At 41.9% G+C, this 16,884-nt stretch overlaps 1 protein-coding gene across 3 annotated transcripts in view; it reads left to right on the top strand.

The window, feature by feature from the left end:
* The window catches only part of NIPAL2 (NIPA like domain containing 2), a 90,957-nt gene that overhangs the window by 51,584 nt on the left and 22,489 nt on the right, over window positions 1-16,884 (top strand). For all 3 annotated transcript variants that reach the window (XM_044928554.2, XM_025265074.3, XM_006048773.4), the window contains one exon: window positions 4,772-4,893. In XM_044928554.2, coding sequence (XP_044784489.2) covers window positions 4,772-4,893 — 122 coding nt within the window. The remainder of the gene's footprint in view (window positions 1-4,771; window positions 4,894-16,884) is intronic.

Below are 16,884 nucleotides of genomic sequence, written 5' to 3'. Positions count from 1 at the left end.
CACTTAGCCCAGACAAGATAGTTATTCCCTCTGTGATTCAATTTTCTCATATATCAAATACGGCTAGTAATAGTTTAATAGTATCCAATGTTATATATTATACAGTATACATATACTATATGTTAGTATAGTAACATGCAGTATAGTTATTTTTGTAGGCTTTTTGTAAGAAATATTAGTTATGTTTGTCTAAAGCATTTAGAGTATGTTAAGTATTAGCTATTACTATTATAGTTCTTATTATCATCACATTTCTGTGTGATGGTGATCATAATGTAACTCTCATGTCAGCCACAATTGTCTATGGAATCTATAGCTTTGGACACGTTGCTTAAAAAGAATGATTACCTTCCCTTGGCATATGCCCTCCCAGTACACCTGGTCCATCTACTCCAAAGAGCAGGGATGAGCCTGTTTCCCTGTTTTGTATATGACAAGTTTATAGGAAGAGATTTTATTAATACTTGTATCAAGCTGAATCTGAAACACCCACCAGATCATTGTAGATTTTTATGTGACTTCAGTTATATTTGATGAGAAAATGTATTTGGTGCAGGTCTGGGCATAAGGGTGGCGGGTGAGCCCACATCCCTATATCATGGATTGTATCCAGCATCCCGTGGTTGATGACCACCTGTAGCTTACTCACTGCTGCCTGACTGCTCCACCTTTGGACCCCACCAATAGTCAGCTCTCAGTGCTTTGTGTACTGAACAGACGGTTAGGGATTCCCTGGTGGCTCAGACGGTAAAGCGTCTACCTGCAATGTGGGAGACCTGAATGGCTACCCACTCCAGTACTCTTGCCTGGAAAATCCCATGGACGGAGGAGCCTGGTAGGCTTCAGTCCATGGGGTCGCGAAGAGTCTGACCCAACTGAGCGACTTCACTCCCTGAGGTTGGCAGTGGGTAGCAAACATATGCTGGTGTTTTTTCCTCTCTGTGTTCTGTCAGTTACATCATTTCCTTTCTTCTCTGTTTTTTTAAGACCAACGGAGAGAGGTCTTCACTAGATAATCAGAAAGTGCTGAGTCCTTCCTGCCCTGTCCTTTCATTTTCAAATTGAGTTGTTAACCCTGTACAGACAGCCCCAGGGACACTCCCTCGAGTCATCTCTAGACCAATATTAGAGATACAAGTTTGGATTAATTTCGAAGTTTGACTCAGATGGCCTTTGACCCTTGGCAGTCAGCATCCTAAGTTGCATTTGTCCCAGGGTCCTTTGTCACAGGCCTCCAGATGAGCTTTCAAACATATTCTGCTCCCCAGGATGGCCTCTTCCAGAGCCAAATTCCTGGAGTCTAGCAGGTATGAAAAGTTAATTTGTGCCTAGAAATGAGGAGACTGTGTCACAGAGGGATAAACAACTCACCTGGCCTGTGCAACCAGCAGTAGCAGTGAGATTTTAATTCTGGGGAGCCAGTGTCAGTTCAGATTAGACTTCCACTGTCCAAGTCTGGACTTGAAATTTAACCATGTCCGTGGGCCAAGGGCATGTCAAGTGCTGCTTTCCTTCTTTTGGTATCTTACACTTCCAGAGCACTCCTTTGGGCAAATGGGCCAACAGAAGGTAAACTAGCAAGTTTTCTAAGTCAAAAATTTGTACCTTTCCAAAGATTGGTGGCTTTACTGAAATAAAAATAGTAGGAACTGTGATGTTTCATATTAGCTTCCCAGGTGGCTCAGTGGTAAAGAATCCGCCTACCAAGCTGGAGACACAGGTTCGATCCCTAGGTTGGGAAGATCCCCTGGAGAAGGAAATGGCAACCCACTCCAGTATTCTTGCCTGGGAAATCCCGTGGACAGAGGAGCCTAGTGGGCTACAGTCTATGGGGGTCACAAAGAGTCAGACACGATTTAGCAACTAAACAGCAACATCAACGTGATGTTTCATGCCACTTTTAAGGAACGGTGGAATATAAAAATATTTTGCAGAAATTTATTGAAGCAACTGCTAGTGGCTGTCTGCAGCACTTTTAAACACTTATGAAAAATGTGCACATGACTCATGAAGGAGACAGTAAATCACACAGGAAAATAAAATGATGCCAAAGAAATAAGCAAATAAGAGCGGTTATCCAGAACTGCCTTCCTAAACGTAGGACGTTGCTGAGATTAAAATTATTAGCAAGAAAGAACGTGTGACCTCCTGAGCTGCCATAGAGTTACTCACTAGACTCGCAGTGATGTGAGGTTCATGTGAGATAATACGTGTGAAAAATTACTTTGAAAGGGAACTCGCAAAACCATCAGTCATTGTATTTGTTTTTAACAAACTTTGGAAGGCAGAGAAGATCTGCACTGGTGGAAATGGGCACAGGCCGCACATGAGAGAGCAGAGGTGGGACAGGGAGGGGTGTGTCAGGGTGTGAAACAGGGACCATGTTGGAAATAACGCCGCCTCCATAAATGGAACACTCTGCAGACTCTGAAAGAACGAGGCTGCCCGACATGTAATGTGAAACGTTTTCGGAGATGTTCTTGGAGTAGAAAAAGATGTTCTGTTAAGTAGGAAAAAAGCAAGATACAGAAAAGTGTGTATGATATGCTAACATCATTCTGTGTAAAAAAATCAAAACGCATGCACTCTCACCCACGCCTGCCTAAAGCATCTCTGGAAAGAAAATCTCAAGCACCAGCAGCAGTAGCTCACTTTGAGGAGGGGACCTCGTGGGCCACAAGGACGTGAGAAAGAGTTTCCTTTCACTGATCCCTCTTGTATGGCTTTTGAGTTTTTTACTGTACGCATGTGCTATATATTCAAAACTAAAATTTCAAGGTTTTCCCTGCTGGCTCAGCGGTAAAGAATCCACCTGCCAATGCAGGAGACACGGGTTCGATCCCTGATCTGGGAAGATTCCACATGCTGTGCCACAACTATTGAGCCCGTGCTTTAGAGCCTGGGAGCCACAGCTACTGAGCCACTGGCCACAACTGTTGAAGCCCACGTGCCCTAGGGCCCCTCCTCTTGCAGCAAGAGAAGTCACCGCAATGAGAAACCCATGCACTGCAACTAAAGAGTAGCCCTCACTTGCCTCAACTGAAGAAAAGCCCACGCAGCTATGAAGACCAGCACAGCCAAAGATAAATAAATGAAAACCAAATTCTTGAAAAATTAAATTTGACACTAGGTACAGTTAGATGAGATAAAGAAATAACTGGCAGAGGAACTCAATATAAATAAGAAATTTAGATTTCACAAGAATAGGTTGGAAGTCTCTGAGATTGTGAAATTGTATTCAATGCATTTATTCTGCTTTACTAAGTTTAGAAAGCTGGGTTTTTAAAATATTGCTTCTTCCTAGGAATGTAATATTGAACAATTATCTTATAAGATCTTTGGTTTCTTCTTTTTTTTTTTTATTTTGGTCAAAGAAAGGACAGACCTGACCAATAATTTTGCCCAAGTTCTTATATATGGTTTTTATTGTTTCCTTTTATCACAGTGCTTAATAATGTATATTGTTTTCTTTTTAAAAATTCTCATTAGAAAATAGCTTTTAAAATTGTGTGTATAATTTCTGTCTTCACAAAGTAGTACTGAATAAATCGTTACATTAGAGTAAGCTTATTTTATAGCTTGTACTATACCATGAATAGCTATTGTCTGGCTTGTATAAAAAATCAAATGGATTCTCAGAAACTAGAGTTCAAAACTCTAAATCATTAGGTTGAGAACAATAGGAAATTGATGTCTTCAAATTATGAGATTGTTTAGACAAACCAAATTGTTTCAAGTTGGAGTGTATGCTGGTTGTAAATTATATACACGACAATGCTGACCTCAGTGGTGAAACAGGTTGAATTATGTTTTTAAGTTGTGCTACCTGAAAAATGCTACATAAATCAGTTTTTCTCAGGCTGCTAATTATTAATAAATAAGCAGTTTCCAGTGTTATTTGGAAAGCCAAATCCACTTCTCTGTGGCCACTTCTCGCCCACATTTTCCGTTCCTCCATTATTATAAGTAATGTGAAAGAGATGACAGTAACACATTCCTACATAGGTTTATAATGTGATATTTTACCAAGCTATCCCTGGAATTCTAGATTTTAAATTAGATCAAGTCAGTCTGACTCAGAGTCAGCATTCACTTTGTTATTTCTCCTAAAAAGACTCCAAAAAATGACAATGATTATGGTATTCATTTACAAGAGTTTCAAAGTGTAAAATACCCAAGTACGTGTGTGTAAAGGATCCAAGGTGAGTAAGTGCAGAGTGGACCATCAGGTGATGGATTTCCCCACTCTCTGGGCCCTGCCCTCTAGATCTAGGTGGATCCAGAGTCATCATGCACTTCCTGATCCACATGGAAACAAACAGCCAGGTTGGATGTGTTTCCATGTCTTCATATGCATGTGTTCTGATCGTCCCCATCTCTGAGGAAAGCTTCTCTGTAGAGGTCAAGATTCATCTTGAAACGACAGAGAAAAACCAGAAGTTATATGCTACCCCATCCATCCTGTGGCCCTTATATTATCCCCTTCTAAAGGTAATGTTGTTGGGTAAATGCGTGAAGTTCTTGGGATGGTTTGATGGATTGTATTTTCATAGGCATCCCTTGGAGAAGGGAAAGGCTACTCACTCCAGTATTCTGGCCTGGAGAATTCCATAGACTATATGGCCCATGGGGTCGCAAAGAGTTGGACATGACTGAGCAACTTTCACTTTCATGACTTTTACAAGTAATGCTCAGTGTATAGGAAATGTTTACATAAACAAAAAGACTTGAATGGCCCTTTTCAACATGGTTTGTCTTTTCAATTTAAAAGGTATGACGTTGGCATTGGCAGGAACATATCTATTGGTGAACTTTGCTCCAAATATAACTCAGCCTATCTCCGCAAGAACAGTACAGTATTACTTTGTTGGCTGGCAGTTCATGATCTACATGGTAAGAATTCTAAAAATTTTACTATCCCAGAAGCGATATTGTCTAGACCACTGGTACATGGAGAAGTTGGAGAGCTAGTATAATCTTTTCTTCTCAGTGTTAATAACTCAGTAAAATGTAAATATACTTGACCAATATTTGAAACACTAAATCAACAATAGAAGTACCCCTGTTCCCTGGGTATTCTGTCCTTGGGGATAACTTATCACTGGAACAGTTTCCACAATTTATGGAATTTAATCCAGCAAAGTCCAGAGTCACATATTTTAGGACAACTCAAAAAAAAAAAACCTCTCTCCCCAAGTCAAAGGAAAGTACCTTAAGACATACTTTACTTCACTGAATTTTATTTAAGGTAAGTATTCTCTTCAAAAAATCACTCATAGAGACCCATGCATAGGCTGTCTGAAGAGAAATAGGACAATACTGAGAGGTGGGGAAAAGAAAAAAACAGAATGAGCTGATGTAGAAATTGGAAGCCACTAATTGCGATTTTTTAAAAATTTGATGCAATGACTATGTCTGGTGGGTATTAAGAAAGAATGTGATTGAAATACTTGGCCTATAACTTGTTCTGGAAGTCAGTTTAGATTGGAAAATAAGAATATTCTAGGAAAGGCAGGCAGGAAGAAGAAAAATGGGGTTGTCTAGATCAGCATTTAACCAAGAACTGAATTGGTAAAATAGTTGTGAATTCAATAAAAAGAATCAAGGCACACAGAATCATACATTTTTAGGGTTAGAAGTGACCTTAAAGAGTTATCAGGCCCAGTGCTCTGCCTATAAAACAGGTTCAGTTCAGTCACTCAGTCGTATCTGACTCTGCAACCCCATGAACTGCAGCACGCCAGGCCTCCCTGTCCATCATCAACTACCAGATGATGACTTTACTCAAACTCATGTCCATTGAGTCAGTGATGCCATCCAACCATCTCATCCTCTGTTGTCCCCTTCTCCTCCTGCCTTCAATCTTTCCCAGCATCAGGGTCTTTTCAAATGAGTCAGCTCTTCACATCAGGTGACCAAAGTATTGAAGTTTCAGCTTCAACATTAGTCCTGCTAATGAACACTCAGGACTGATCTCCTTTAGGATGGCCTACTTGGATCTCCTTGCAGTCCAAGGGACTCTCAAGAGTCTTCTCCAACACCACACACAGTTCAAAAGCATCAATTCTTTGGTGCTCAGCTTTCTTTATAGGCCAACTCTCACATCCATACATGACCACAGGAAAAACCATAGCCTTGACTAGAAGGACCTTTGTCAACAAAGTAATGTCTCTGCTTTTGAATATGCTGTCTAGGTTGGTCATAACTTTCCTTCCAAGGAGTAAACGTCTTTTAATTTCATGGCTGCAAAAACCATCTGCAGTGATTTTGGAGCCCCAAAAAATAAAGTCTAACACTGTTTCCACTGTTTCCCCATCTATTTGCCATGAAGTGATGGGACCAGATGCCATGATCTTTGTTTTCTGAATGTTGAGCTTTAAGCCAACTTTTTCACTCTCCTCTTTCACTTTCATCAAGGGGCTCTTTAGTTCTTCTTCACGTTCTGCCATAAGGGTGGTGTCATCTGCATATCTGAGGTTATTGATATTTCTCCTGGCAGTCTTGATTCCAGCTTGTGCTTCTTCCAGCCCAGCATTTCTCATGATGTACTGTGCATATAAATTAAATAAGCAGGGTGACAATATACAACCTTGATGTGTTCCTCTCCTGATTTGGAACCAGTCTGTTGTTCCAAGCCCAGTTCTAACTGTTGCTTCCTGACCTGCATACAGATTTCTCAGGAGGCAGGTCAGGTGGTCTGGTATTCCCATCTCTTTCAGAATTTTCCACAGTTAATTGTGATCCACATAGTCAAAGGCTTTGGCATAGTCAATAAAGCAGAAATAGATGTTTTTCTGGAACTCTCTTGCTTTTTCCGTGATCCAGCGGATGTTGGCAATTTGATCTCTGGCTCCTCTGCCTTTTCTAAAACCAGCTTGAACATCAAGAAGTTCATGGTTCAAGTATTGCTGAAGCCTGGATTGGAGAATTTTGAGCATTACTTTACTAGCATGTGAGATGAGTGCAATTGTGCGGTAGTTTGAGCATTCTTTGGCATTGCCTTTCTTTGGGATTGGAATGAAAACTGACCTTTTCCAGTCCTGTGGCCACACTGCTGAGTTTTCCAAATTTCCTGGCATATTGAGTGCAGCACTTTCACAGTATCATCTTTCAGGATTTGAAATAGCTCAACTGGAATTCCATCACCTCCTTTGTTCATAGTGATGCTTCCTAAGGCCCACTTGACTTCACATTCCAGGATGTCTGGCTCTAGATGAATGATCACACCATCATGATTATCTGGGTCATGAAGATTTTTTTTGTACAGTTCTTCTGTGTATTCTGGCCACCTCTTCTTAATATCTTCTGCTTCTGTTAGGTCCATACCATTTCTGTCCTTTATCGAGCCCATCTTTGCATGAAATGTTCCCTTGGTATCTCTAATTTTCTTGAAGAGATCTCTAGTCTTTCCCATTCTGTTGTTTTCCTCTATTTCTTTGCATTGATCGCTGAGGAAGGCTTTCTTATCTCTTCTTGCTATTCTTTGGAACTCTGCATTCAGATGTTTATATCTTTCCTTTTCTCCTTTGCTTTTCACTTCTCTTCTTTTCACAGCTATTTGTAAGGCCTCCCCAGACAGCCATTTTGCTTTTTTGCATTTCTTTTCCATGGGGATGGTCTTGATCCCTGTCTCCTGTACAATGTCAGGAACCTCATTCCATAGTTCATCAGGCACTCTATCTATCAGATCTAGGCCCTTAAATCTATTTCTCACTTCCACTGTATAATCATAAGGGATTTGATTTAGGTCATACCTGAATGGTCTAGTGGTTTTCCCTACTTTCTTCAGTTTAAGTCTGAATTTGGTAATAAGGAGTTCATGATCTGAGCCACAGTCAGCTCCTGGTCTTGTTTTTGTTGACTGTATAGAGCTTCTCCATCTTTGGCTGCAAAGAATATAATCAGTCTGATTTCGGTGTTGACCATCTGATGAAGTCCATGTGTAGAGTCTTCTCTTGTGTTGTTGGAAGAGGGTGTTTGCTATGACCAGTGCATTTTCTTGGCAAAACTCTGTTAGTCTTTGCCCTGCTTCATTCCATATTCCAAGGCCAAATTTGCCTGTTACTCCAGGTGTTTCTTGACTTCCTACTTTTGCATTACAGTCCCCTATAAGGAAAAGGACATCTTTTTTGGGTGTTAGTTCTAAAAGGTCTTGTAGGTCTTCATAGAACCGTTCAACTTCAGCTTCTTCAGCATTACTGGTTGGGGCATAGACTTGGATTACTGTGATATTGAATGGTTTGCCTTGGAAACGAACAGAGATCATTTTGTCGTTTTTGAGATTGCATCCAAGTACTGCATTTTGGACTCTTTTGTTGACCACGATGGCTACTCCATTTCTTCTGAGGGATTCCTGCCTGCAGTAGTAGATATAATGGTCATCTGAGTTAAATGCACCCATTCCAGTCCATTTCAGTTCGCTGATTCCTAGAATGTCGACATTCACTCTTGCCATCTCTTGTTTGACCACTTCCAATTTGCCTTGATTCATGGACCTGACATTCCAGGTTCTTATGCAATATTGCTCTTACAGCATCGGACCTTGCTTCTATCACCAGTCCATCCACAACTGGGTATTGTTTTTGCTTTGGTTCCATCCCTTCGTTCTTTCTGGAGTTATTTCTCCACTGATCTCCAGTAACATATTGGGCACCTACTGACCTGGGGAGTTTCTCTTTCAGTATCCTATCATTTTGCCTTTTCATACTGTTCATGGGGTTCTCAAGGCAAGAATACTGAAGTGGTTTGCCATTTCCTTCTCCAGTGGACCACATTCTGTCAGATCTCGCCACCATGACCCACCCGTCTTGGGTTGCCCCACAGGCATGGCTTACTTTCATTGAGTTAGACAAGGCTGTGGTCCTAGTGTGATTAGATTGACTAGTTTTCTGTGAGTATGGTTTCAGTGTGTCTGCCCTCTGATGCCCTCTTGCAACACCTACCATCTTACTTGGATTTCTCTTACCTTGGGCATGGGCTATCTCTTCACGGCTGCTCCAGCAAAGTGCAGCTGCTGCTCCTTACCTTGGACGAGGGGTATCTCCTCACCACCACCTTTCCTGACCTTCAACGTGGGATAGCTCCTCTAGGCCCTCCTGCGCCCACGAAGCCACCGCTCCTTGGACATGGGGTTGGTCCTCCCGACTGCCGCCCCTGGCCTCGGGCGTGGGGTTGGTCCTTCCGGCCAACGCCCCTGACCTCTGATGTGGGGTAGCTCTTCCCAGCCGCTGCCCCTGACCTTGGACTTGGGTAGCTCTTCTTGGCCGTTCCTGCACCGTTGCAGCCTGGCATTCTGGGCCACTGCCCCTGACCTCGGATGTAGGGTAACTCCTCTTGGCCGCCACCCTTCAGGCATGGGGTCCTCCTGGCTTCTGCCCCTGACCTCGGATGTGGGGTATTTCCTCTCGGCCACGCTTAGTGCGCTGGTCACAGCTGCCCGCCTCATACACTACACACCCTTTAATAAACTAACTGATTTCCCCTCTAAACACCACCAAAAATGTATTCCCCTCTACTCCCTCAGCTCCTAGTCACTCCTCACTCGTCATAATGTAGTAGATCCCGCCCTAAGAATTGCCAGATGGAGGTGCTGCGTTGGTCCTGATCCTTCTTGCCTCTTGTGCGGCGTTTTCTGACAGCCCACTCTCTTCTCCTGGCATTGCTCTCGTCCCGGGCTTCCTCAGTTTGTTTTCCCTGTTTCTCTTCCTCCTGTCTGATCAGTCCATCCAAGGCTCTTGGTGGGCACCTCCTCCCCTTCAGCATCCTCTCTTATCTTTCCATGCTGCACAACCCTTCCAGGGTTCTCTGGAGTGATCTCATTGCCTACTCCACCACCATCATTCTTTAGAAAGACTTTCAAATCCAGACTTGCATCTCCTTCTCAGATCTCTCCTGACCCCAAAGCTATGTTTTCATCTGTCCGCTTATTACCACTGATTCAATGAATTTGAGCAAACTCTGGGAGAGAGTGAAGGACAGGGAAGCCTGGCATGTTACATTCCAAGGGGTCTCAAAGAGTCAGACACGACTGAGGGGCTGAACAACAGCAACTTATTCCTTATTCCTTTTTGGATATCCCATAGAGTCTGCAGGACTAACATCTCAAAAACTGAACTCAATATCTTCTCCCCTAAACTCTCTCCTCTCTTAAATTGGAAGGTTCCCCTTACCGTCATCCTCCAGCAAACTTTAGGAGTGGGCTTTCCAATTCAGAGTTGGCCTTCTCAGGTCTGTCGTACTTTGTCCCCCCTTCCCTCTTCAATCTTCCTACTTGTACACTGTACCCAGTCCTTTAACTATTAAAGCTTTCATCAATCATATCTAAGCACTAGAAGGACTCTGAGTATTTCGTGATAGTCTAGACTTGAAGTCCTACCAACACATTATTATTCTTTGCCTACAGGGCAAAACAAATTCTTCATCCAGTAAGAAAAGGGTCACAGAGTCTGTAACCAGAAAATTAAAAGCCTGCACTGAATCCTTTGGAGATTAAAGATGCATCAAGACTTATTTCCTGGAATAAACAGCATTGTTTGATGATGATGTATTTTATATTGTTTTAATACCAGAGAAAACATTTTAAAAGAACAAAACTACTTTTTTAAGCCTTATAATTCCACAAAAATGTATGCTGAAGTAATTGCATTTATCTATTTTCCAAAGGTAAATCTTAAGTTAATTTATTCACAAATTCATCCAACTAATTTAGTCACCTAGAATATAGAGGAGAATTCCTGAAGCAGGAATTTTACAGTCCTGGGAGAGACTCATATTCCTATAAAACAATGAAAGTGTATTTGAAAGTAAATGTCACCAAAAATGCAAATAATTGCAGATATTTATAAGACAGCATAAAATGAACCTTTAATAGAGTCACCTTTGAATAACAATATTGGCATTAAACTCTTAGGGGAATAGATCGATATTATCTTAGTTTATCTCAGTTTGGAATTTAATCCATTATATGTTACATCTCTAAAGACTCTAGAAGTTATCAATTATATACTAAGATCTTGAAGTTTGGTTTTAAGTCTGTTAACATGTACATGATTAATATTTAATCCTTCATTGTGCCAGGTTCTGTACTTTTTCTGCAAACCATGATTGCAGAGATCATAATGATAGTAATTAAGGCAATTCTTTGAAGATTCGTTCATCTAACTGTTTTTATATTGCATATTATTTATGCGGTATTTGTATTATATCTTGTATTTGTATATTACACCAAGTATAAATACAACACCTGAACTGCCTTTTGAGACTGATAAAATAAGCAGTAAAATGAATGAAAATATTTTACAATCTAAATAAATTTTACATATCTCAAAAGGGGATTGTAAAGTCATATTATTAGAGAAGGCAATGGCACCCCACTCCAGAACTCTTGCCTGGAAAATCCCATGGGCGGAGGAGCCTGGTGGGCTGCAGTCCATGGGGTCGTGAAGAGTCGACACGACTGAGCGACTTCACTTTCACTTTTCACTGTCCTGCAGTGGAGAAGGAAATGGCAACCCACTCCAGTGTTCTTGCCTGGAGAATCCCAGGAAATAGGGGAGCCTGGTGGGCTGCCGTCTATGGGGTAGCACAGAGTCGGACACAACTGAAGCAATGTAGCAGCAGCAGCAGCAAAGTCATATTATAGACCAGCTAAGAGCATCTCCTTTAATCATGTGTTTAGCTGTCTCAGGTCAATATCCATCTTCCCTTTAAGGATTACATGAAGTGGAAGCCTCAGAAACAAGGCCCAACCTCTGAGCTGGGACTCTTTGGGGAAGGAAGACGATTTGAGAAGCCTGGTGTCTACTACTCAGAGAGGAATGAAGTGTCCTTTGCTCATCCACTAAAACTTACTTTCCCACCTGGTGCTTGCCAAAAAGCAAAAAACAATCAGGTTTTCAAGGTCAAACTAGCTTGGAGAGATGCTGTGAAACATATATGGCCCCCTGAGAAATTCATCATTTCCGTTAGCATGTTAAAAACTAGAAGTCCTTTAGGGAAGAGTTAGGCTTAACCTTGTTAATCCTGCCCTGCCCAGGCTTATTTGACCACGAGGCCCTTTTCTCGAAGGGCCTTTTGTTGAATAGCAACTATGAATACCTCAGCAGAACCCACATGAGGGGCCGTGGCTCTGAGTCTCAGTTACTCTGTGTTCTTTGGCAGGCTTGATTGTGGCTTGCTAATTTTTTTTTTTTTTTGCATACCCAGATTTCCCCACAGACTATTCTCCTTCACAAAATAATCTGCATGGTGCTCATTTTCTCTCCACCAGAAAAAAAATAAGCAGAAGCAGGGGCCCAGCCAGTCGTTTGGTGTGATTTTCTACCCCAAAGCCCATTATTAAGTCAGCCTTTCCGGCAAAAGCTGCTTCAACACCCACCAGCAGGTGTTAAAACCTGAAAGGAGAAAACTCTGTTTGTGTAAGCCCTCTGTGTCTGGTGCATGAGGTTCATCTGCTCGGTTGTCTGAATGTAAGAAGCATTCACAGGTCTGCACTCGGACCCACTTCTGCAGCCGAGGTCACCAACCTCACTGAGCAGGTTGAGCCCTGTGCCCGCTCCGACCATGTTGCGTCCTTCACCCGGGCCGCAAGCAGTCCTAGACATTGGCAGATGGGGAAGCCCAAGTAGCGAGGTTCAGTAACTTGCCTGAGGTCACATAAATACTAAATGAAAGAGCCAGAATTCAAAACCAGGTGGACCACTTCTGGGGTACACACTCCAATTCATTCCCCACCCACCTCTCCATGCAGAATTGATACAGGCTGACCTCCAAGCGTCAGACCTTTGTCCAGACTGGGCTTTAGAGAGAATCTTTGCAGAGCCCATTTCTTTTGGACAAGGACACTATATCAAAAGCTACACTTTCAGAGAGAACTTGAGAAGATGAGATGACTGCAGGCTCGGAATTTTATACTGGGAGTGGGGTTTCCAGTGGTGAAATGTTGTGTATCTCTCTTGTCACACCATCCCATGGACTGCCAGTGCTCTTTTTACCACTGAAAACGAAGTGATTGTTATTGTTGTTGTTGAGTCGTTAAGTTGTGTCTGACTCTTTGTGACCCCATGGATTGCAGCACACCAGACTCCTCTGTCCTTCACTATCCTCCCAGAGTTTGCTCAAATTCGTGTCCGTTGAGTTGGTGATGTTAGCTAACCACCTCATCCTCTGCCGAAAACAGGGTGAGGAGTGCCTTTAAATTCAATTAGAGAATGAATCCAGAAAACCCAGAATCAATTCAGAAAACTCATCCTGAAGATTTTGTTCCTCTGGAAAGACTTCAAGTACCCAAACCTGAATTAGTTTCCTATGTTTCCTATAACCAACTGTCACACAATTTAGTGGCTTAAAACAATGCGATTTTATTTTCTTAACAGTTTTGAAAGTCAGAGATTCAACATGGGTCTCATGGACTAAAATCAAGATATTGGCAGAGCTGTATTCCTTGCTAGCGCCCCTGGGGAAGAATCTGTTTCCTTGCTTTTTCCAACTTCTAGAGGCGGCCAGCATTCCTTGACTTGGGTCTTTCTCATGTTACATCTCTCTCTGACCACAGCTGGGAAGGTTCTCTGCTTTTAAGGACCCTTGTGACTACTCTGGGCCCACTTGGACAATCCAGGATAATCTCTGCATCTCGAGGTCCATAGCCTTAATCATGTCTGGGAAGCCCCTTTGCTGTGTAACGTAACATGCACACAAGTTCCAGAGACCAGGGCATGGACATCTTGAGGTGGGGTGGGACATTACCCTACCTACCAGTGGAAACCTCTCTGAGCCTTGGTTTCCTTATCTGTAAAATGAGGATAATAATAGCACCCACCTTCTGAGACGGTTGTGAGAATTAAATGAATCCGTACAAGTAAAGCATGTGGAGAGCGTGCACCCCGTGCTGTTATTACTTCTGGCCTCTGAGATAGCAGTGAGCAAAGCTGCTTCTTCTGTGTTGCAGCAACCTGCAGAAGTCACAGCTTCTTTAATACTGAATTTTTGTTCAGAGAGGAGGGAAAATGTTACTAGGAAAAAAATTAACATTAACTCATGCGGCTTGGATATCTTACTCCTGGGAGCTCTGTGATCTCTTGCCACAGGACAGAACCCAGGGGCAAATAACAGTCATTCTGTGAATAACAGAAACTCATATTTTATTGATCTGAAATCATAGAGATGAAGTTTGAAAAAAAAGTCACATGTGATTTTTTTAAACTGATAGCTACCACCATCCCCTGCAAAAAAATAATCGGCATGCTAACAGGTTGAGCTAACATGCTCTATGGCTTGGTGTAGGAATGGCTGCCTTCCCTCCAGCCACAAATACCATGATCCCAAAGGCTGCTGGGAGCTGTCTGTAACCACGTCACGTGAAAAATGGACTCCTCTGGTTGAGGGGAGACCAAGCTGAGAGGGATGTTTCGGTTTTCATGGCAGCTTTCGGAAAGGTGAAGAGATGGGAGTTGAAAAGATTTTGTAGCACAACCTGATTAAATTAAAGGTCTGGCAAATAAGTCCTATAAGAAAAAGTTAAAATAATTGGTTTCATTGCCAGGAAAAAGACAAGACTAAGGGGTGAGTTCATCTTCCGTATTAGATGAAAAGGTTTTACGTGAGAAAGATGTGATCCTACTGCTTTCCGTACCCACAGAGGATTAAAGGGAGAAACAAAGCAATGGGTGAAACCTTGAGTTGGAACAAGAGACATTTGTAATTATTTAGAAAAGGCTCCATGAGTAAAATGCAATCCTGAAAGTAGTGAAGTCCCCAACTCTCATCATTTTTAAGAAAGAAAAAAAAAAAAAAAACTAGTGCCCATATTTTTACGTGTCCAATGTAAACATTCATATTTATAATTTCAGTCCAGAGATTCTGTCTTTTGGGGGAAAGAAAAGAGCTTTGCTTCAGGTATCTTGTTGTGGTTGATCAGTCGCTAAGTCATATCTGACTCTTCGTGACCTCATGGACTGCATGCAGCACACCAGGTTTCCCTGTCCTTCACTATCTCCCTGAGTTTGCTCAAATTGTGTCAATGATGCCATCCAACCATCTCATTCTCTGTCACCCCCTTCTCCTCCTGCTCTCAATCTTTCCCAGCTTCACGGTCTTTTCACTGAGTCAGCTCTTCGCATCAGGTGGCCAAACTATTGGAGCTTCAACATCAATCCTTCCAATGAATATTCAGGATTGATTTCCTTTAGGATTGACTGGTTTGATCTCCTTGTTGTCCAAGGGACTCCCAAACGTCTTCTCCAACACCACAGTTCAAAAGCATCAATTCTTCAGTGCCCAGCCTTCTTTATGACCGACTCTCGTACTTGTACATGACCACTGGGAAAACCATAGCTTTGACTGTAAGCACCTTTGTCGGCAAAGTGATGTCTCTGCTTTTTAATATACTGTCTAGTTTTATCATAGCTTTCCTTGCAAGGAACGGTCACCACTCGCAGTGATTTTGGAGCCTGAGAAAATACAAGTCTGTCACTGTTTCCACTTTTTCCCCATCTGTTTGCCATGAAGGGATGGGACAGGGTGCCATGATCTTAGCTTTTTGAATGTTGAGTTTTAAGCCAGTTTTTTCACTCTCTTCTTTCAACCTCCTCAAGAGGCTATTTAGCTCCTCTTCAGTTTCTCCCATTAGAGTGGTATCATCTGCATATCTGAGGTTGTTGATATTTCTCCTGGCAGTCTTGATTCCAGCTTGTGATTCACCCAGCCTGGCATTTCGTATGATGTACTCTGCATATAAGTGAAATAAGCAGGATGACAATATACAGCCTTGATGGACTTCTTTCCCAATTTTGACCCAGTCCATTGTTCCATGTCTGGTTCTAACTGTTACTTCTTGAAGTATATACAGGTTTCTAAGAAGACGGGTAAGGTGGTCTGGTAGTCCCATCTCTTTAAAAAATTTTCCACAGTTTGTTGTGATCCACACAGTCAAAGGCTTTAGCACAGTCAGTGAAGGTAGATGTTTTTCTAGAATTCCCTTGCTTTCTTTATGACCCAGTGGATGATGGCAATTTAATTTCTGGTTCCTCTTCCTTTTCTAAATCCAGCTGGTACATCTGGAAGTTCTTGATTCACTTATTGCTAAAACTTAGCTTGAAGGATTTTGACCATTACCTTTCTAGCATGTGGAATGAGTGCAGTTGTATGGTAGTTTGAACATTCTTTGGCATTGGCCTTCTTTGGGATTAGAATAAAAACTGACCTTTTCCAGTCTTGTGGCCACTGCTGTGTTTTCCAAAGTTCCTGACATATTGAGTGCAGCACTTTAACAGCATCATCTTTTAGGACTAGTTCAGCTGGAATTCTATCACCTCCACTAGCTTTGTTCATAGTAATGCTTCCTAAGGCCCACTTGACTTCACACTCCAGGATGTCTGGCCCTAGGTGAGTGACACACCATCATGATTATCTGGATCATTAATATCTTTTTTGTATAGTTCTGTGTATTCTTGCCCCCTCTTCTTAATCTCTTCTTCTGTTAGGTCTTTGCCATTTCTGTCTTTTATTGTGCCATCCTTGCATTGTTCCCTTGGTATCTCTAATTTTCTTGAAGAGATCTCTAGTCCTTCCCATTCTATTGTTTTCCTCTATTTCTTTGCATTGTTCACTTAAGAAGTCTTTCTTCTCTCTCCTTGCTACTCTCTGGAACTCTGCATTCACTTGGGTATATCTTTCCATTTCTTCTCTGCCTTTCACTTCTCTTCTTTTCTCAGGTGTTTGTAAGGTTTTCTCAGACAACTTTTGGGTTATCTTAAGGACCTCAAAAAAGAAAAAAAAACTAAAAAATAAAATTGAGGGTTAAAAATTATACTCGTTTTCTTAAAGGAAGGAAAATTTTAGACATTCAGTCAATTAATACTTATTGAATACTCAGTTTATTAGACATTT

The sequence above is a fragment of the Bubalus bubalis genome, chromosome 15 (genome assembly GCF_019923935.1).
Source record: "Bubalus bubalis isolate 160015118507 breed Murrah chromosome 15, NDDB_SH_1, whole genome shotgun sequence".
NCBI lineage: Eukaryota > Metazoa > Chordata > Mammalia > Artiodactyla > Bovidae > Bubalus > Bubalus bubalis.
Note: the sequence above shows the minus strand (reverse complement) of the source record. Positions and strands in the feature narration are given on the sequence as shown.